The following is a 20,158-nucleotide window of genomic DNA, read 5'->3' on the forward strand; positions in this document are numbered from 1 at the left end:
TACATAGGCAATTGTATATATATATATATATATATATATATATATATGTGTATTAAATAAAAGTTAAACACACAAAAGTACATTTGCTCGATGACTCACGCTGTGAAGTCTCTGATCCCTCAACCTCCTGATGGACACACACACACACACACACACACACACACACACACACACACACACACAGACACACACACAGACACACACACACACACACACACACACACACACACACACACCCTGTATATGTCTGTATTTGAAGACAAATCAAGTGCACATTTGAATAAAAAGAAATTTTCCATCACCTCAGCTGGTTCCTTAAACACATCTCGAACACAATATTGAATAGAAATGAATTTAACGGAAAGAAAAGCAACAAGACTCAGAAACACATTGAAAGTCAGATATTGTTACATTTTCATGCAATTTTCAGGATGTAAATAGTTTCTGAGAAGAAGATTAAAGAAGAAGATTAAATGTGAAACATGAAAATATTTACAATAAAATGCAAAGAATAAATATGCATTTCATGATTTAATTTCTGAAGCTGATACAGATGCACATTTTCTGTTTGTTGTTGATATTTAAATATTTCACCTGTAAAAACTGTGTCACTCAGTGGTTCAGTGACGAGTCAGAGAACTCGTCAGGAACAACAGAAACCTCCATCAAGCATTACTTATTGTGTCCTGAGGCTTTAAAATCAGACTCAACATGTTCCTGCTTTCACACTGAACCAACACCACAGCCTCATGGTGAAGTTTCTCCTTCATGAAAATCAACATCACAACACATGAAACCATCTCAAGTCCACAACGATGCAACATCTGTTGTCTGATGTGTGTCAGGACTCAACAAAACGTCTTCACACCCAAACTGGATCAAATCACAGTTTCCACTTGTTGGTTCTGTGGAATAAATCCTCTTTACTGACTGAGAGCAAAAACTACATCTGGGCTAGAAAGTCAGAGATGAGCAGAAGAAGAAATGAGAAGATGAACGAGTGCTGACAGTTTGGTTGACAGTTGATCTCTGTGCAGTGTAGAAATAAAACAACAATGAGCTGTGAGCAACAATGATGGAGACTAAATGAGTGAAAGAGTCAAAGACACAATCAGACTCACTGCACCTTCAGTCACCTCTGTCTACCTCACTTCACACAACTCAGCACTTGATCCAGGATGAACAAACAACCCATTAACTCCAAGTCCAGCATGTATCTGCTGAGTGAATGTGGTCTGGACTCTGTGGAGGAGAGTCATGGTTTCAGAGACGCTGTAGAAGGACAGAATACCTGCACTGTGATCCAGGTACACTCCAACTCTGGAGGACCAAGGACCTGAGACGGAAATTTGGATGTTGTTGTACCAAAATGTATAACTGTTTTGGTCACATTCTAATGCCCAAGATTTGCCATTACCTCCAAATCCACATTCAGTCCAGCCTCCTGCTCTGTTGATATTCTTGTATGTGACTGCTACAGAAAAGGTTCCTATTGCTCTCCACTCCACCTCCCAGTAACAACGTCCAGTCAGACTCTCTCTGCTCAGGACCTGCCACCATCCGGTGAATCTGTCTGGATGATCAGAATAAGACTGTTGTTGATCCATTAATGTTACGTTTCTGTTTCTTTCAGATAATCACAGGTTTCTGTGTGCTGTGTTTGGATCCAGAGTGATTTGACGTGAATATTTCAAGAATCCAGCTCTGGTCTTTGGCTCTGGTATAAAAGGACAAAGGACAAGATGAACAAGCCAATGTGAGTCTTGTCATTGCACATTTTTTTCAAACGGGGTCACAGGCTTGATACGGCCACTCTCAAGTCATGTCCAATGTTGAGCATGGATCTGTACTTTGTTTTCAGAAAAGCAACCGCTGAAAAGCCAATTTCTCATAGATAGGATGTGTGTTGACCTGTGGCAGTACTGGCCTGAGGACAGGGCCGCTGGTCCAGCTCTCTGGTTGTAGGGTTAGGTTCCACCAGCCCAGAGGGTCTAACCCTAATGGGTTCTGGGGACCAGCAGAAACTGGGGTCAAGGAAAGTCACCTAGTTTCTGACTGCCTTAATCCAGATACCTATCCATCTTACTCTAATAGTTAACTTAACCGAGTAGCCTTCATAGTTAACACCTGTTAACGGCAGCTTTCCTCTAAATGGATCTGGCTCTTAGTGAACTGCTACGTTATGATTTAGAGATCAGGAAAGGGAGACCCCAGAGATAAATTCATGATTCTTTTTCACTTCTTTAACTAGAACAACCTTTAAGAACCGTTGAATTCTCATGCACATAATCACCTAGCTTTTTACTATCATCAAACTTTAGTAACAATGTGATGATTAATTGATAGTTCAGACAACAGTCTTTAAATGCAGAATAAATGTTTATTTTAATATTTTAGCAGGAGCACAGCAACGATTCTAAATTACGAATATTTCTCAAAACATGATCCGAGTAAATCAGTTTGGTTAATAAAATGGAATTGAACTTTTCTAAACAATTTGTCTGATAGTATAATCCAGAGAGAGTAGACAGCTTGGCCTAAGTTGGCAACTTCAGTCCTGATCTAACACATGGAGACCCTCCTGCAGTGGTTAGGGAACCCAACACAGGGCCCAGCTCCCCAAAGCAAAGACTCTCCTTTGTTCAGTGGGGTAGAGGAGTCCCAGTTCTGATGAAGTCCACAAATATCCTTTTTCCATTTGGTTAGAATAGGTAAAATCCATATTTATAATTCCAGAAGGGTAGGTTGTGATATCCTTGTTAGTCTAATCGTACAGTCTAGGAACAATCCTTTATCCCTTTCCAAAAGGGTAGGGGTGAATGGATCCATCTTCTGTTTACTTCAAACAGGGCAAAGAAAATATTCCTTTGCTCCTCCTGAGCAAAATTGCAGACCGATCAGGGCTTCTCTTGTTGCAAAGTATAAAGATCCCACTCCAGAGACGTCCTGCAAAGAACTCCATCTAAAATGTCTGTCATGCATTTGCATACTTCACTAACATCCCCATAGACACACATGGATTACACACATCCCCACCTCCCCACTTATACACATTACTTTTAGCTCAATCATGATAACTTGCCATTTCTAGAGTCATGATGAATTGTGATTTCTAATACTGAAAAACAACTCCTTGTGAGAAAATGCAGCGGTTTTGAGGCCTCGTAGTTACATCCTGTTTACCACATTCCTTTTCCAGCTATGCAGTTAAACTTTACTTGGTCAGACAGGATCATTTTGAATCATTCAATATCAGGATACTTAACTCAAAATAAAGCATATAATCATTAGGTTATAGTACTTTCTAACATACAGTCCTGTTTTCTGCTCATTCCATACCAGAATCCCGCTTTAATGGCTGCTCCTGGGATCTCAAATCTTAACTACACTTGACATGTGGCAAAGGGAAGAAGGATGGCCACCGCTCTCTCCCTATGAGTGGATGATCCCTCTCCACACCAAGCCAGAATGCACTCAGTGTCTGAACTTTAAACCTTCAACTTCAGGGTGGAGTCAGATGTCATCTCAACAAGTCGTTCTTGTTCAGCAGAGCTGAAATCGGCAGGTGCTGCAGAAAGACACTTCATCTGTAATGAATTGCATATTAAACCAACAAAATTTAGTTTTACAACAATCTGTTCCAGATAGTAAGCAGCATACATACACCGTAAATAAAATGTATGTAGATCACAAATAGTAATAATTAGTCAGTCATTAAAATAAAATACCAACCTGCTGCATTGAATGGATCTATCACCCAGTCATACTGAAAACTGTTGTTTGGGAAGTATTTCTGGAAAAATCCTCTCAGTGAAGAGATGTGTTGCTTGAGATGGGATCAATGTGATGACTTCACAATCACTGCTCTCAACGAATTCTGTCACATTCTCAAAGGAATCAGTATTTCCTTGATCAAAGCGCCTGCACCACGCCTCCAGCTTTCCAGTGAATGCACTGATGTTGTGTGCCAGGTCAGGTGGGTCCTTGTCTTTGCCTTGAAGCTGAATATTTCATTCATTCAGTTTTCCAAATACATCACTGAGATTCATCAGGAACTGTTCATCACTGAATTTGCTTGCAGCTTTGTGCTAGCTCTCCTCCAAGAACACCCAAATCTCCTCTCTGAGTTCAAAGACTTGCGATGACATCTTCCCTCGTGAGAGCCACCTTGCCTCGCTGTGAAACAGCAGAATGTTTAGCTCCCATCTCCTCACAAAATGCAAAGAACAGGTGCACACTGAAGGTTCAGATTTTAATGAAGTTGATCACACAAATAACTTCGGTCAAAACCTCATTTAGCTCAGGGCTAAACTGTCTCGACACTCTCTATGAATGATGCAATGCAGTCCATTGCGCATTTGGCGAGAAGTGACCGCAGTGCAGTCTTTCTCCTGCCATGGTCTGTGTGCCATCTGAGCAAAATCCCACACAGTTATCCCATTTCAGTCCAAGTTCTGTCAGCTCACTCTCAAGAGTATTGAAGAGCTCATCAGCTGTTGCTCTGTCTTTGATGTACTGGCAAAACAACAAATCTTCACTCAATGACTCGGAGTTGAAAAGGGTCATTCCAGAATTGTATGACATTTGGGCTTCAAATTCTTTGGAAACTAAACCTTCTCTTTTCCAATTTTCTGCTCCATATTCATCAATAATAGGAAATAAACTCTCAAAGGCTTGATTGGCTCAGCTTACATATCAATGGTACGGTTATAATTCCATGTTTTATGTGTTGTTTGCTAACCCTACTCTGATTACAGCAACAGGGTTGCTAATCCATGCTAATGTTATCCTTTTCTCAGGAGTAGAAGCTAGATATTTAGCTAGCTGTTACTGCTAAGCAAGAAGACAAAACTATTGATGTAAAAAAAAGTAAAAAGAATGAGTATTTTCCTGATCATTCAAAGCAAAGAAAAGCAAAGACAAAACTCAGAAACACATCAGATATTGTTACATTTTCATGCAGTTTTAAGGATATAAATAGTTTCTGAGAAGGTTAAATGTGAAAACGTGGAAATATTTACAGTGAAATGTAAAGAATGACGTGAATTTTATGATTTCATGTTTGAAACTGACAAGGATAAACTATAAACCTCCATCAAACATCACTTATTGTGTCCTCATGCTTTAAAATCAGACTCAACATGTTGCTGCTTTCACACTGAACCAACACCACAGCCTCATGGTGAAGTTTCACTTTCATGAAAATCAATATCACAATACATGAAACCATCTCAAGTCCACAACGATGCAACATCTGTTGTCTGATGTGTGTCAGGACTCAACAAAACGTCTTCACACCCAAACTGGATCAAATCACAGTTTCCACTTGTTGGTCCTGTTGGAATAAATCCTCTTTACTGACTGAGAGCAAAAACTACATCTGGGCTGGAAAGTGAAAGATGAGCAGAAGAAGAAATGAGAAGATAAACGAGTGCTGACAGTCACTGTTTGGTTGACAGTTGATCTCTGTGCAGTGTAGAAATAAAACAACAATGAGCTGTGAGCAACAATGATGGAGACTAAATGAGTCAAAGAATCAAAGACACAATCAGACTCACTGCACCTTCAGTCACCTCTGTCTACTTCAATTTACACAACTCAGCACTTGTTCCAGTACCATAAACTCCAAGTCCAGCATGTATCTGCTGAGTGAATGTGGTCTGGACTCTGTGGAGGAGAGTCATGGTTTCAGAGACGCTGTAGAAGGACAGAATACCTGCACTGTGATCCAGGTACACTCCAACTCTGGAGGACAGAGGACCTGAGACGGGAGTTTGGATGTTGTTAGACCAAAATGTATAATTGTTTTGGAAACAATGTAATGCCCAGGATTTGTCATTACGTCCAAATCCACATTCAGTCCCAATTCCTGCTCTGCTGATATTCTTGTATGCGACTGCTACATAAACTGTTCTTCCTCTCCACTCCACCTCCCAGTAACAACGTCCAGTCAGACTCTCTCTACTCAGGACCTGCCACCATCCAGTGAATCTGTCTGGATGATCAGAATAAGACTGTTGTTGATCCATATATGTTGCTTTTCTGTTTCTTTCAGATAATAACAGGTTTCTGTGTGCTGTGTTTGGATCCAGAGTGATTTGACGTGAATATTTCAAGAATCCAGCTCTGGTCTTTGGCTCTGCTTGTGAATCTGACAGTGAAACATCCAGTTGAGTTCCTGTCAGTGAGATGTTTGTCCATGTGTCCCTCACAATGTCCTGTAGATGATCTCTGAGCTTTGACACAGCTGCTGTCACCTCCTCAAAGTGTCTCAGAGGACGGATGTTGATGCTGGATGAATGTGTGGACTCACTGAGTGCTGACACTGAGGGGTCGTTGTGGAGAAACTGGTTGTGATCCTCTGTGTGTGAGAGCTGCTTCTGCTCAGCGTCTTTCCTCTTCAGATCTCTGATCTCCTGCTCCAGCTTCTCCTTCAGCTCTTTCACTCCACTCACTTCAGTCTCCTGCTGGGATCTGATCTGCTGCTCCACATCTCGGCTTGTTTTCTGGATCAGATGGATGATGTGGGTGAACATCTCCTCACTGTCCTTCACTGCTTTATCAGCAGAGCCATTGATGGCCTCCATCTGCTGTTGGAGCAGCTTCACATCTTTCTCTCTGTCCTGGATTCTCTGCTGGATGTTTTGTCGACTCACCTCCAGCTCTCTCTGACTCTCTGTCCTTTCTGCTGCAGCTGAGACTGTGTCGTGGCCTTTATGTTCATCCACAGAGCAGAGATAACAGATAGACTGCTGATCAGTGCGACAGAAAATTTCCATCTCCTTGTCATAATGAGAACAGATGTTCTTCTGGAGCTTCTTGGAGGGCTCCACCAGCTTGTGTTTCTTTAATGGAGGTGAATCATAGTGGGGCTGAAGGTGTTTCTCACAGAAAGAGGCCAGACAGACTAAACAGGACTTGGAGGCTTTCAGTTTCCTCCCAGTGCAGACATCACAGGACACGTCTTCATCTCCAGCATAGCAGTGATCAGCAGCAGCAGCTTGGAGTCCAGTCTTCTTCAGCTCCTCCACTAAAACTGCTAACATGATGTTTTTCTCCAGGACAGGTCTCGGTGTGAAGATCTTCCTGCACTGAGGGCAGCTGTAGATTCTCTTCTTATCCTCTCCATCCCAGTGGGCTTTAATACACTTCATGCAGTAGCTGTGTCCACAGGAAAGAGTCACCGGATCCTTCAGTAGATCCAGACAGATGGAACAAGAGATTGTTTCTCGGTCCAACTGAACTCCTTTCTCAGCCATTTCTCCTCTCTGTAACAGCGACTGTGTGCCACTTCCTCCTTCTTGAAACTAGTCTGAAATCTGATCCACAATTCACGTGTTCCTGCAGTAAAAGGGGCCTGTCAGCTCTTCCACGTCACCACATGTTGGTTCCACCCATCTTCACAGTGCAGATCTGAAGGGGAGGAAACCAGGAAATGTGTTGACAGAGTTGAGCTGCTGTGTTTGGAAGCAGGAAGAAGAGGAAGACTATCAGGCTGAGATTCATTCCAGGAAGAGGAGAGACACGCTGAGTGTTTAACCTTTTCACAGCAGAGCTCATTTATTTCTCATTTAACCCTCACATAGCAATTTGAAAACGTTGATTTCACGATAACAACATCCTCCTCATGAAAACTTTCATGAAAATATGAACATAATTTTTCACTTTCACTAAGTTTTACACCAACAGCCCTCCTGATCAACACTGACACATTTAACCCTTTAAATGCCAGTTAGTTTACATGATGTTGGTTTTATCCAAACCCTAAAACACACAGAAATATCAATATTTTCCATATAGCAATTGATAAAAGCATTTCTTGTTATTCTCATCGTCTCGGAAATGTCAGAAGCAACAACATTACTCTCACCTATGTTCATCATTCTCCTCTCCAACATCATTATGTTGCATTTAGAAACTTTTTACTGATTTTACAAATGAATGAATCTAACTCTGCAGTTTATCACGTTAAAAATCTCCCAACTTTCACTTGGATTACAGGATTTCATGTATTCAAAGCTGTAGAGGTGAAACTAGAGCAACAGGACGGTCCTCTATACAGACGCTCTTGTTGTCTTAAGCTGTTTGCTGAGGCTACACCAGCATTTACATGAGAATTAAGCAGGTAAATGGGACTGGAAGATTCACAAAGACTTACCACATCTCCCAGAGATTTCTCGATTATATGAAAAGTGCTGTAATTCGTAAAGACATCTTCACACAGTGGCTTTCAGAAGTTATCTGGCAGCATTTTCCTTTGGTTCAACAAATCTTACATCTAAACTTTATCTTGTGATTCTCACAGTGGAGTTTGTTGTTGCTCCAATTTCAAACTAAATGTAAACTCTGCTGCTCACATTTTACTTGTGAATCAACTTTAGTCTGAACTTGGCACCAAGTGTCATTTTCAACATGAGAGAAAACAGACCAGTGTTGTAAAATGACTTTTTGTTGTTGTTTTTATGGACAGTGCTGTGTAAAAGTTTTCCTCATGTCTTCTATTTTGATGAATTTATGGTTCCATCAGTGATGAGAAGTCGTCCAAGTCCTCCAACCATCACACTACCACCACCATGTCGCACTGCTGGTATCATGTTCTTCTTGTGGAATGCAGTATTAGCTTTAAACTAGATATACCAGACTCATGTCTTCCAAAAAGTTCCGCCTTTGACTCATCAGTCCACAGGATGTTATCCCAACAGTCTTTGGGCTCATCCAGATATGGTTTTATTTTTTGTCAGTGTCAGATGAACCTTTATGTTCTTTTTGGTCAGCAGTGGTTTGATCCTTCCACCTCTCCCATGGATCCATTTCCTCCCAGAGTCTTCCTTACTGTGGAATCATGTATACGGACCTTAACTGAGGCCAGTGAGGTCTGCAGATCTTCCGATGCCCATCTGGGTTCTTTTGGGACTCCTGGATTAGATATCGAAGCTCTTAGAGAAATATTAGTCAGTGCTGCACTCCTGGGAAGGTTCACCACTGTTCCATGTTTCTCCATTTGTGAATACTGTCTCTCACCGTGGCTCTCTGGAGTTCCAGAGCCTCAGCAATGGCTTTACAACAATTTCCAGATAAATGTCAATGATTTTTTTTCTCATCTGTTCTTGAATCTCTTTAGAACGTGGCATCATTTCCAGATAAATGTCAATGATTTTTTTTCTCATCTGTTCTTGAATCTCTTTAGAACGTGGCATCATGAGTTACTTTTTGAGACCCTTTAGCGACAATGTCTATCATAAGTATTCACCCCGTTTGATGTTTTACCCTTTTATTGCTTTCATAAATCAATCATGGTCAATAAAATGTAGCTTTTTAAACAAAAAAATTATTGGAAAAAACTCTTTAATGTCAAAGTGAAAACAGATTTCTAAAAAGTAATGTTAATGAAAGAAAATTATATAAATAAAAATAATTGTTTGCATAATTATTCACCCCCTTTTTAATTTAATAGTCTAATTCAATAGAGGTCCATCAAATTGTTGATAGTAGTCTCACAATTAGTGAAATGAAGATCACCTGAGTGGTGTGGGTGTGTTTCAAGTGATTGAGTTGTAAAACACCTGTGTCTGAAGGGTCCAGAGAGTGGTTGATCAGTATTCCTGGCTACCATTACACCATGAAGACAGAAGAACACTCTAAGCAACTCAGGGAAAGGGTTATTGAGAAGTACAATTCAGGGGATGGTTACAAAAAAATTTCCAAGGCACTGAACATCCCCCGGAGTTCAGTGAAATCAATTATCAAGAAATGGAAGAAATATGGCACTTGTGTGAATCTGCCTAGATCAGGCCGCCCTCGTAAACTGAGTGACCTACAAGTAGGAGACTAGTGAGAGAAGCCACCAAGACCCCTACAACTACTCTGAAGGAATTACAAGCTTCAGCTGCTGAGATGGGAGAGACTGTGGATGTAGCAACTGCTGCCCGGGTTCTTCACCCGTTAAAGCTTTACGGGAGAGTAGCAATGAGAAAGCCACTGTTGAAGAAAAGTCATATTAGATCTCGACTAGAGTTTCCCAAAAAGCACGTGGAAGACTCCATGGTCAAGTGGAAGAAGATTCTTTGGTCTGATGAGACCAAAATTGAGCTTTTTGGCCATCAGACAAGACGTCATGTTTGGCGGAAACCAGACACTGCACATCACCAAAAACACACCATCCCCACTGTGAAGCATGGTGGTGGCAGCATCATGCTGTGGGGATGTTTCTCAGCAACTGGACCTGGAAGGCTTGTAAGGATAGAGGGCAGAATGAATGCTGCAAAATACACTGAAATTCTGGGGGACAATCTTTTTCAGTCTGCAAGAGAACTACGTCTTGGGAGAAGATTTATTTTCCAGCAAGACAATGATCCAAAACATACTGCAAAGGCTACACAGGAATGGTTAACTCGTTAAGCTTCAGTGTCCCACCCGCGGAACACTTGAGAAGAATTTAAAGAATTTAAAGAATGTCCGAAAGAATGTCCGAAGCTGCAAACGCGATTATAGAAACACTATACACTCATGGAAAGCTTAGAGTCTCATGAATCTGCCGGTAAAAACCACTTTCAGATGTGATTACCACAGCGGGTAATATAAACACATTTTTCCAACAAACAACAAAAATTTAAAGGGACACATAAAGGGCATAACTCACCTTTGGACGCTCTATTACTGGTCAACGATGAAAATAATCCACAAAAACCGGCCATAATCCAAGCGTAGTCATCCAGACAATACTAGCAAGTATCATATTTTGTCCAAAACATGTCTGGAAATAAGTAAAATAATCCACAAATAGCTCGGCTCCGTGCGCGTCCACGCAGCACATGGTGGCGCTGCGCGTTCCATAATTCGCTGTATTTATGCCCATAATTTTATTCCCCGTGCAAAAATCCATGTGCTCTAGGACTCAAAATGGCGACTGAAGTCTTTTCGTGATGTTTACACGCGTTTCAACCAATCAAGTGACTCTGGTCTGCCTACGAGCCCTAAACGGCCAACCGTAGCCGAGACTGACCGATCTGGACCTACCTATTTTCGTCAGTAAATTCTGATCAAATCACGTCGGAGAAAACGTTTGACTGACAGGGCTTGTAGCCAATGAGCCTGCTGAATAGCAGGATTATAAATAGAGCCTCTGCCAGCAGGGTTGTGTCACATTTCACACCTCGGCTCCGGGCAGGATCTGCAGCCTCTCTCTCTCCCCCTCCCAGTCTGTGTCCCATCCCACTCTGAAGCTTATCTGAAGTGATTTTTTTGAGTTCTTTATGAGTTTTTAGAGTGAAAATAATGTGAAAACGGGCTATAAAACGAACATAAACCATTTTTGCCCAGGGTGTGCAGAGGATGTACAGAGGGTTTCCAAAATTGACAGCGCTGGGCCATATTAGTACAAAAACATGTGTGAAACACTCATTTCTTGTAGTATTGCTCTAAAATTTTGTCCCGAACTATGTAAGACCCCAGGCTCTTGCCTTTTTGTGTTTCAAGCTGTCACAGTGCTGCCACACTAATTTTCAGGTGTTTTATTAGGGAAAAAATTTAGGCGAGAATAAAATTCATCCTAATTCAGTGTGTTCCAACATACATAACTCTGTGCCAGTAGCACCTAGAGTAATTCTGACTGCGCTGGGTGAAAATTCAGGTTGTCAGCTTTCACAGGAGACCCCAACCATGCCTGTACTCCAAACAGTTTAAGAACAGCATTCAGTTTACTTTCTGTACATCTTCAGTAGAAATTTCAGGCGAAAATTGACCGCAGAAAAAGAACCAGGTAAATGTTCTGGAGTGGCCGAGTCAAAGCCCAGACCTCAATCCTATAGAGAATTTGTGGCTGGACTTGAAAAGGGCTGTTCATGCCCGATACCCGTGCAACCTGACAGAGTTTGAGCAGTTTTGAAAGAAGAATGGAGCAAAATTGCAGTGGGCAGATGTGCAAGACTGACTGAGACCTATCCACACAGACTCACTGCTGTGATTGCAGCCAAAGGTGCATCTACTAAATACTGACTTGAAGGGGGTGAATAATTATGCAAACAATTATTTTCATTTATATAATTTTCTTTCATTAACATTACTTTATAGAAATCTGTTTTCACTTTGACATTAAAGAGTTTTTTCCAATAAATTTTTTTGTTAAAAAAGCTAAATTTTATTGACCATGATTGATTTATGAAAGCAATAAAAGGGTAAAACATCAAAGGGGGTGAATACTTATGATAGGCACTGTACTTCACAATACCAGACAGGTTCTATTTAGTGATGTTTAGATTCAACAAGTCTGGCAGTAATGAAGTTGAACCCGATCTACCAAATGAATTGGATTATTTGGTAGGTTGGTAATTAAAGGGGACAATTATTTTTTCACATGGGGTGAGATAGACTGAACAGCACTTTTCTTTCAATAATTGAAGTCATCATTTAAAAAACAGAATTTTGTGTCTTATTGGGTTATCTTTGTCTTACATTAAAATTAGTTTGATGATGTGAAACATTTAAGTGTGACGAACACGCAAAAATCGAAGATATCTGTCGGGAGGGCAAATACTTTTTCATGTTTATCATGTTGAACATAGCTTTAATTAAATGTTCGTTTTCCATCATTGTTTTAAGATGTTTTTTGGATCCTTTGAATCGGCATCTCTGCTGTTAGGATGCTACATCTGTGATGGCATCCATCCAGAGGACCATCCAGACGACTGGATCATCCTCAGTGACTCGACGGTCACCGAGACAACCGACTCATCAATTTAAAGAGCGGCTCTTCTACAAGAGACATATGAGAATAACCTGGCAATAGCCAGATTAATAATTGTGTAGTACTTGATAGTACTCCACAATATCAATCTGGGACCGGAGGAAAGAGGCATGGATTGGACAATGCAACAGTATGTCCCGCCTCTGACAGGTTTGTTTTTAGCCAATCGCGGGATCTTCATAACGAGCGGAGCCAATTGGTAGATTAAACTCTTACCAAAACCCGTTGGTAAAAAAGCACAAACATCTTTACCATCCAGAAATGCACAAAGAGCCTCTCGTTGTTCTTCCTTCAAAGAAGCGATACGAGATTCGGCTAAAACTGACTTAATAGCAGCATCTACACGATCGTTGTCCTCCGTTGCCATGTTTGTTTTGATCTACTGGCGCTTGGTGTCGTCTAGAGTGCTGTCGTCTTCACACCCGGATATCCCGCCCCACACACAAATACTGCTGCATGATTGGCCCGTGCCAACTTGACTCTGTCCGAACAGTGAAAGCGGGAGCGGTACAAGATGCTTTCTTGAGAGATTTGTGAACTCACAAATATCGCGAGAAATCAACTTGCTGGCAAGGTTACATGAGAAGATGACATACGCTGAACTGAAGTCCCCACGGACTGAGAGAAGTTCAAATTCACCAACACAGCCTTTTACTACAAACACTTTGTCTTTGTCTTCATTCCCAGATGTAGAAGTGGAGGGCCAGCAGATGAGGAGATCCACAGCCACAAGCCAAGCAGCAGCCACAGGAGAGAGCAGGTAAGTTACTGACTTACCTACTGCAGGACTAACCATCTCATCAGCAGAAACATCCTTAAATCCCCTGCAGAGCTGCTGGTTACAGCCCCCATATTAATTCCATTTCCTGCACATGATTCTGCACCAAAAATCCCAAAAGTATTAAAATAATGAAAATGTTGTGTAACTCTCATTTCATTTACTCTTGAACAAAAACATCACAAGTCACTCAAGTTTCTTAGTTTTTTTTTTCATTTCTGTATCTACAGATGACACACATTTTAAGAAAATATATATTGAGAGGATATGGACAGGTACAGAAATGTGAAACAGATGAAATACTACTGGGGTCCTATTGCTGTGCCTGGTTGGTCCACCACCCAGTTTCCTTGTCCAACCAGACTGCAGCAATCACCATACAAGGATTAAATCTGCAGCCGACCTCACAGTCAGGTGATTTAATGAGAGACACGGTGCCTCTTGATGTCTCGTCTTTCATGCAAATATGTCACTTCTGTTTACTTTGGTGAAATGTTTCTTGTTGTCTATCGTCTCGTGGCCTGCAGCCATTTAAAAACGCTCACTGGTTTGTACTTGAGGGGGTTAAAATCAGGATGGTCTGACCCACAAAAAATCCAAACTGTGTTTTATAGAATTTCTGTAAAGTTTTCTATATTTTAGTTTCAACATGGTCTGACCCACAACCTAGATAGCATTACAATGGTGCTTCCAATGTTTGACCCTCTGGACAACACAAAACTTTGAACCCGTTTTTCTAAAAAAAACTACAGAAAGTGGGTTCAACCACTCTGCTTCTAAACCCTTCAACTGTTCTAAGGCTCTTGTTTCGTTTTTAAATTCAGTTTCAGTTCAGTTGTATTTATACAGCACCAGTTCACAACATGTCATCTCTTCACTTAGTCTGGGAAAGACCTCATGAATTTTGACCAAAGACCAGAGAACCCAACAATCCAAAGCTGCCTCTGGATTCCCTTTGAGCGAGAAGTCAGCGACAGTGGGAAGGAACCACAAAAAAAAAAAAAAAAGTTTCATGTTGAGGGGCTAAAAACCTCCTGCAGAACCATGTTCAGGGAAGGCGGCCTTCTGCCTCGACTGGTTGGGGTGAGAGTGGGGAACAAGGGAGGGGGACAGCAGGAGGGTTACCAGGACTCGCTTGTAAATAACTTTTTTCAGTCACATGTGTGTTGCTATCACATCTTTAAGTTTAACTGGGGAGTTTAGGTTTTTTGTGTTTGTTATTTTTGCAGCTCTGTTAGCCTTCGTTTGGTTTCAGTTGGTCCTTTGGCCCACCAGCCCTGTTTTCTTTCTTGTATTATCATCTTTTCTTTTGTTAATTACACCACAAATTAAACTGCTTTACCAAATCAAGTAAATTGATTTTGATTATTTTCAGACTTGAAAAATATGTAAATTTAATGTTTGTATTTTCAGTGAATTTGTTTGTTTGGCATGATGCTTGGTGGAAAGGAAATCACTGAAGCTTCTGGGTGAATTTTTTGTTTGCTGTTTTTGGGCAACACAGACTCTGTGGTTTGTTTACAGGCTGTTTGAAGGCATTACAGATGGGAAATAAATGTTTTTTTTTTTAAACAAACATCAGCAATGAGAGATTTAAACATGTTTAACATCACACTGCCAGTTTTATAACAAGTTACAACCTGATGCTGCATTCAGGGACCGTCGGAAAAATGATAGAGTTCAAATCTATTCATCACATCAGCTGTCAGGTTGTAAAAGGTTTTCGGGAAAGTGAAATGTCAAACTGTGGAAATTCTTCCAGTGAAATGGAAAAAAACCCTCAAATCATATTTCCGTTTGTGGAGTTGAAGAGTTTTTCTTTTTATACTTTGGCACCATCTGTTGGTTGCATCAAGAATGACTCTGAATGACGAGAGAAATTCAACATGTGTAGTCCATGCGTAAAATCTATTATCAAATCCAACTTTCCTTCTCTTTTCTGGATGTTCAGGTTTACAATGAATCTCATGTATGGACTGAAGGTGTAAAACAAATCTCTGAAAACCAACAAGTGGCAGAAATCCTGAATGTCAATGTTGATTCTGAGAAGAAAAACTGTAAAGACAGAAAATGACTGAAAACTTAAATATGTCAGTCTTCATTTTCGTTCGTGTATTTACCTCCTATAGTTTATTAAAACATTGTCTTTCAGGTTTTTTTTCCATCTTCACTCATCTTCACTCTTCACAAATCCCTTCAATCAAGTCAGAGTTCTTTGTCTTGCCCAAACTTAAATCCAGTATCTTAGTGTGTTTGGATTACTGACACAGGGTAAGGTGTGTAAGAAGCAGAAAATTAGATAGGCTTGGGAAACAATAGCAAGTTTCCGAACCCTCTCCTACATCACTGCAGACCTGAGCAGCTGCAGCAGCAAAATATGCTTCTGAAGTTCTTTCAAATTAAATTCCAAAACAATGTTGACTGGCCATTTAAAGGCTAATTTCCGACAGCACCTGAATGTATCAGCAGTGCCAGATCAGAGTAAAGAGCTCCGAAAATCCGTAAAGTCAAAAAGAAAACAAATAAATTCTGATCTCTCTCGATTCAACCTTCAAAATAAAAGCTTTAGAGGAGCGAAGCGACGCAGACATATATAAAACACACACAACAGAGAGCTGTAAAATATAAGACTGCAAAGTGTCCTGGAGAAATGCTTGTACATGCATCCTCTCTAATGGCCAAATGTGATTTTAACAGGCTATTTTCAGATGCAAGGACAGACCAGATTCAACTGTTTTCTTCAGAGTTACGCAAGTAAAAAAGTCAAAAAGGTGTTAAATAAAAAAGAAAAAAATACCTCTTGTACTGGCACGATAACATGCAACTACATAATGACCAAATCTTAGAAGTCAATTGATGTTTTTTTTAAAAATTATTTTACACAATCTTTGTGCTAATTCAGGGAGTAACACCATCATTTTGTTGTCTGCAGCTGTACAATGACAGTAAAGGTCTTGAATCTTGAATAACGTTACTTTTTTGTTTATCATGACCATATTCTTCATTTATTTTTCTCTATTTAATACTATAAACATGCCTTTTTAATCTTAAAGGAAAAATAATCATTATTTTATTATAATTGTTATTATTATTATTATTATAAAACCTTGTAAACTATTTGATATATCGAGCTAAAATGTCACACACATTGTCATAAATATCCATATTTTAAGACATAAAAATTTCGGACACATCGAGGCAGCAGAAATTATTGAAAAATCTGGAAGATTTCGTGCTCTGTCTCATCATGGCTTTACATTTTGTGGATATTAGTAAAATATTTCTTAAACTGTGTATTTTATTATTTATTTTATCTTATCTTTTGCGCTATTTTTTACTCTGGGAGTAGCACCATAATTTCGTTTTGTTGTTTTCTGCAGTTATACAGAGACAATAAAATCATCTTGAATGAGTTGACTTTTAAAAATATTACCATGACCATTTTCTTATTTTTTTCTACATCTAATACTGAAAACATTAATATTTATTCTCTTAAAGAAGAAAAGGAGAAATCATTATTGTTATTGTTATTAAATATCAGAACATATTTGATATATTGAACAGAAATATCACATATATCTTCGTAAATATCCATATTTTTATCCATGACAATTTCAGACAAATCTGGGCAGCAGAAATAATTCAAAAATTTGGACGATTTGAGCTTGATTTAAGTTTTATTGTGAAAAGTTCCTCCCGGATGCAGAACGTGTGAGTGCCGGTATCTTGACGCTGCCAGCCTCCAGCAGCAGAAACGCCCTGCATCCTCTACCTCCACCATCTATCCGCCGTGTCCTCCTCCAGCCTCCATCCGCCGTCTCCTCCGCTCCTGCAGCCGCGGAGGAGCCGCTCTGACCGGGTAGGAACACTGACCGGCCCTCCGCTCAGAGAAATGGACGTTTGACAGCCGATAGAGACATTTTACCCAGAAGAGACATGGATCCTTTGGCTTTCTCCTTCCTCCTCCTCGCTTCCCTGAGCTGCTTCCCCGCTTCTGCTGACAGGAGATTCGGTGAGTAAATTAGCGGATGATTGTGTTTTGATTTATTATTTATTTCTCCCTTCCCCTCAGAGCCATTTTTCTGTCTTTCTTTTTTTTTTCTTTGCACAGAGAGCCTCTTTCTGTTTGTGATCTGTGTCAATATTGTGTGAGTGAGCTTCAGGCAAAAAACAAACACTAATCCACATCAACACCTCGCAGGAGTGTGATCAGGCAGCAACCTGCAGGGTGAAGCCACTGCAGGGAAATTAGCCTTTATTATACCAAGCAGGCCCGGATCTGTCAGTCACAAATGTGCAGTTAATTCTGCAAAAAATAATCCCGAGGATGGCTCCAGGAATCAGGCCTACGTGTGATTAAATAACATGTGCATTGAAAACGACAGGTAAACGCTGAACATGACATAATCTTGAAATAGTTCAGGATGAATGCTGGAAATAAGACACATTTTAAAAAAGAAGTTGAATTTAAAGATAAATAAATGATAAAAGTGAAATAAATCATCAGGAATGTAAAGATTGAAGCAATTCAGGAGGAAAATACAGAGAAAACATCATAAAACAAATATAAAAATGAATAATGGTAGTAATAAAACCTTAGAAAGCTGAACAAATAGCAATAAAGAAAATAAAACACACGAATCACACAGCATCACAGTAATGCTACTACACTAAATAGCTATTAAATGTGATACAGGCAGTTGGAGGTGTGTGCACGTCACTTGTCAACAAGAGGAGGCACCAACAATAACATCACCGCTAAGCAATGAAAAACAAGATTACACAGACACTCTCCGGCTTCCAGCTCTCTGTTTCAGACAGAACCGGCTATCCATCTGGTGAATTTTAAACGTGTGGTGACATTCATTCATCTCGTGAACGTCGAGTCTATAAATAGTGAGCGGAGGTTGGGAGCCTGCAGGGCGACGGATGCAGAGATGTGTTGTGGACGAGCAGGAAGAAGCTGATGCTGAGAGGGAGGTGTGTCTCCAGACCCTCCTCCTCCTCCTCCTCAGGTTACATAACAGCCATACAGAGACCACAGCGGCCACGGGACGACTGAGGAGACGAGAAGCAGAACAACACCGAGTCTCCAAACACAGCATTTCATTCCTACTCACAGCACCGATCATGACGCCTGCCGTCTGTGGATCTCTTGTGACATTTCATGGCGTCTTCTCCCTCCAGCTGCAGATTTTCTCTGTTACAGGTCTGCAGCGACTTCACTCAAATGCACTGTTATTATTGTGCTACACGGCCCGTTCCCAACCTGCTTGACCACCAGTATGTAGGTGTGTGTGTTTTTATGATCCGTGCATTGTTCACAAGCAGCAGAATGCGGGATCTTCAGGTGGTTTGACACCGTTTCGATGATCTGAATTCAAGATAAAGACAAAATTATATCACCTAATCATTTTAATTTTGCCTTGTCACTGTCAGCCGTTAAGTCCCATTATCTTAGTAGTATTATTAATCCATCTATTATCAAAACATCACTGAATCCTCATTAGTGTCGCAGGGAGCTGGAGTCTATCCCAGCTGACTTAGGGTGAAGGCAGGAGACATCCTGGACAGGTCAGCAGTCTATCACAGGGTGACACATAGAGAAAAGCAAATGTTCTTCCATTCTCACCTATGGACAGTTTGGAGTTACCAGTTAACCTCAGCATGTTTTTGGACTGTGCGAGGAAGCTGGAGAAACCCGGAAAGAACATGCAAGCTCCTTGCAGAAAGACAACATTCAGCCCTTCAGACCTTCAGTCTGGTAGAAGCTTCAGACCAGCATGGTGGCTCGGTCGCAAACGTTCTGTTTTAGAGCAAAAATGGTCCCGTGACAAGTATTTCTGAAAGCATTTGAGGCGAGAAATAAGCTGCTGAATCAATCCTGTTCAACGACGGCTGGGTTAGATGTTTTATGAAAATTTTGCAAGACATTGGACCTCTGCTCCCTGCACCAAATTTGCAGAAAGTAGAAGTCAAGTCTACTTCATGCAAATCGCTCAAAACACACAGCAACACAACCAGCATGCAAAAAGCACTGAGTTAAGATGAGAATGGCCCAAAAAATGCTGTCTGTATATAATTGAGCCAGCAGATTTTGTCATATTTACAGAAAACACGTTAAATCTATGAAAGAACCATAAAGTATGATGTTTTATTTGAGACCATGATGCATGTTTCAATGATTCCATCACAAAATTAGGAGCTGTAGGAAACACTGGAAACTCAGGACTGCCACATTATACATGATGATCTTAAAGAGTGGATGTGAACTGTTGCTCACAGACTGCTGCTCGACGAGGACACTGAAAAAATCCTGCTTGATGTCCTCTTCAAATCGGATCAATCGACATTTGTCTCTTCTGAGTTTAGCCAATCAGCAAACATGGATGCTAACTGTTTTCTGGAAACAGCTGCAGAACATCGATGAGAGCAGTGAGACTCAAACAATAAAGTCGGAACAGGAATTTGAACTCACCATGAAGCTCCATAAAGCTGCAGGCTCATTGCTCTGAGAGGACCCCTGCATTGTCGTTTAGTTAACAGTAACACAAAGTAAAATGAGTTTAGACCTTGAGGAGGCACATCTCCTCGTACTTCTTCTGGAATGTTTTTGCAAAACAAATAACATGAAAGAC

The 20,158-nt window shown here is 40.6% G+C and overlaps 2 protein-coding genes across 4 annotated transcripts in view; one reads left to right on the forward strand and one right to left on the reverse strand.

Moving 5' to 3' along the window:
* Positions 1 to 2,360: 2,360 nt before the first annotated feature.
* Positions 2,361 to 7,305, reverse strand: LOC127535342 (tripartite motif-containing protein 16-like). 2 transcript variants are annotated; one of them, XM_051953162.1, is made up of 2 exons: positions 3,733 to 7,305; positions 2,361 to 3,568 (listed from the first exon to the last, which is right to left on the reverse strand). In XM_051953162.1, the coding sequence occupies exon 1, from the start codon at positions 7,257 to 7,259 to the stop codon at positions 5,580 to 5,582; it is 1,680 nt and encodes a 559-aa protein (XP_051809122.1). In that variant the 5' UTR covers positions 7,260 to 7,305; the 3' UTR covers positions 2,361 to 3,568; positions 3,733 to 5,579. The 2 variants fall into 2 exon arrangements, with proteins under 2 accessions (XP_051809122.1, XP_051809123.1); XM_051953163.1 differs by having other exon boundaries at positions 2,361 to 3,587.
* A 9,933-nt stretch (positions 7,306 to 17,238) lies between these two features.
* The window catches only part of LOC110963949 (receptor-type tyrosine-protein phosphatase N2-like), a 280,181-nt gene continuing 277,261 nt past the window's right edge, over positions 17,239 to 20,158 (forward strand). For both annotated transcript variants that reach the window (XM_051953002.1, XM_051953003.1), the window contains exon 1: positions 17,239 to 17,532. In XM_051953002.1, the coding sequence (XP_051808962.1) occupies positions 17,457 to 17,532 (76 nt within the window). In that variant the 5' untranslated portion in view covers positions 17,239 to 17,456. The remainder of the gene's footprint in view (positions 17,533 to 20,158) is intronic.

Source organism: Acanthochromis polyacanthus, chromosome 9 (assembly GCF_021347895.1).
Source record: "Acanthochromis polyacanthus isolate Apoly-LR-REF ecotype Palm Island chromosome 9, KAUST_Apoly_ChrSc, whole genome shotgun sequence".
Classification (NCBI taxonomy): Eukaryota; Metazoa; Chordata; class Actinopteri; family Pomacentridae; genus Acanthochromis; species Acanthochromis polyacanthus.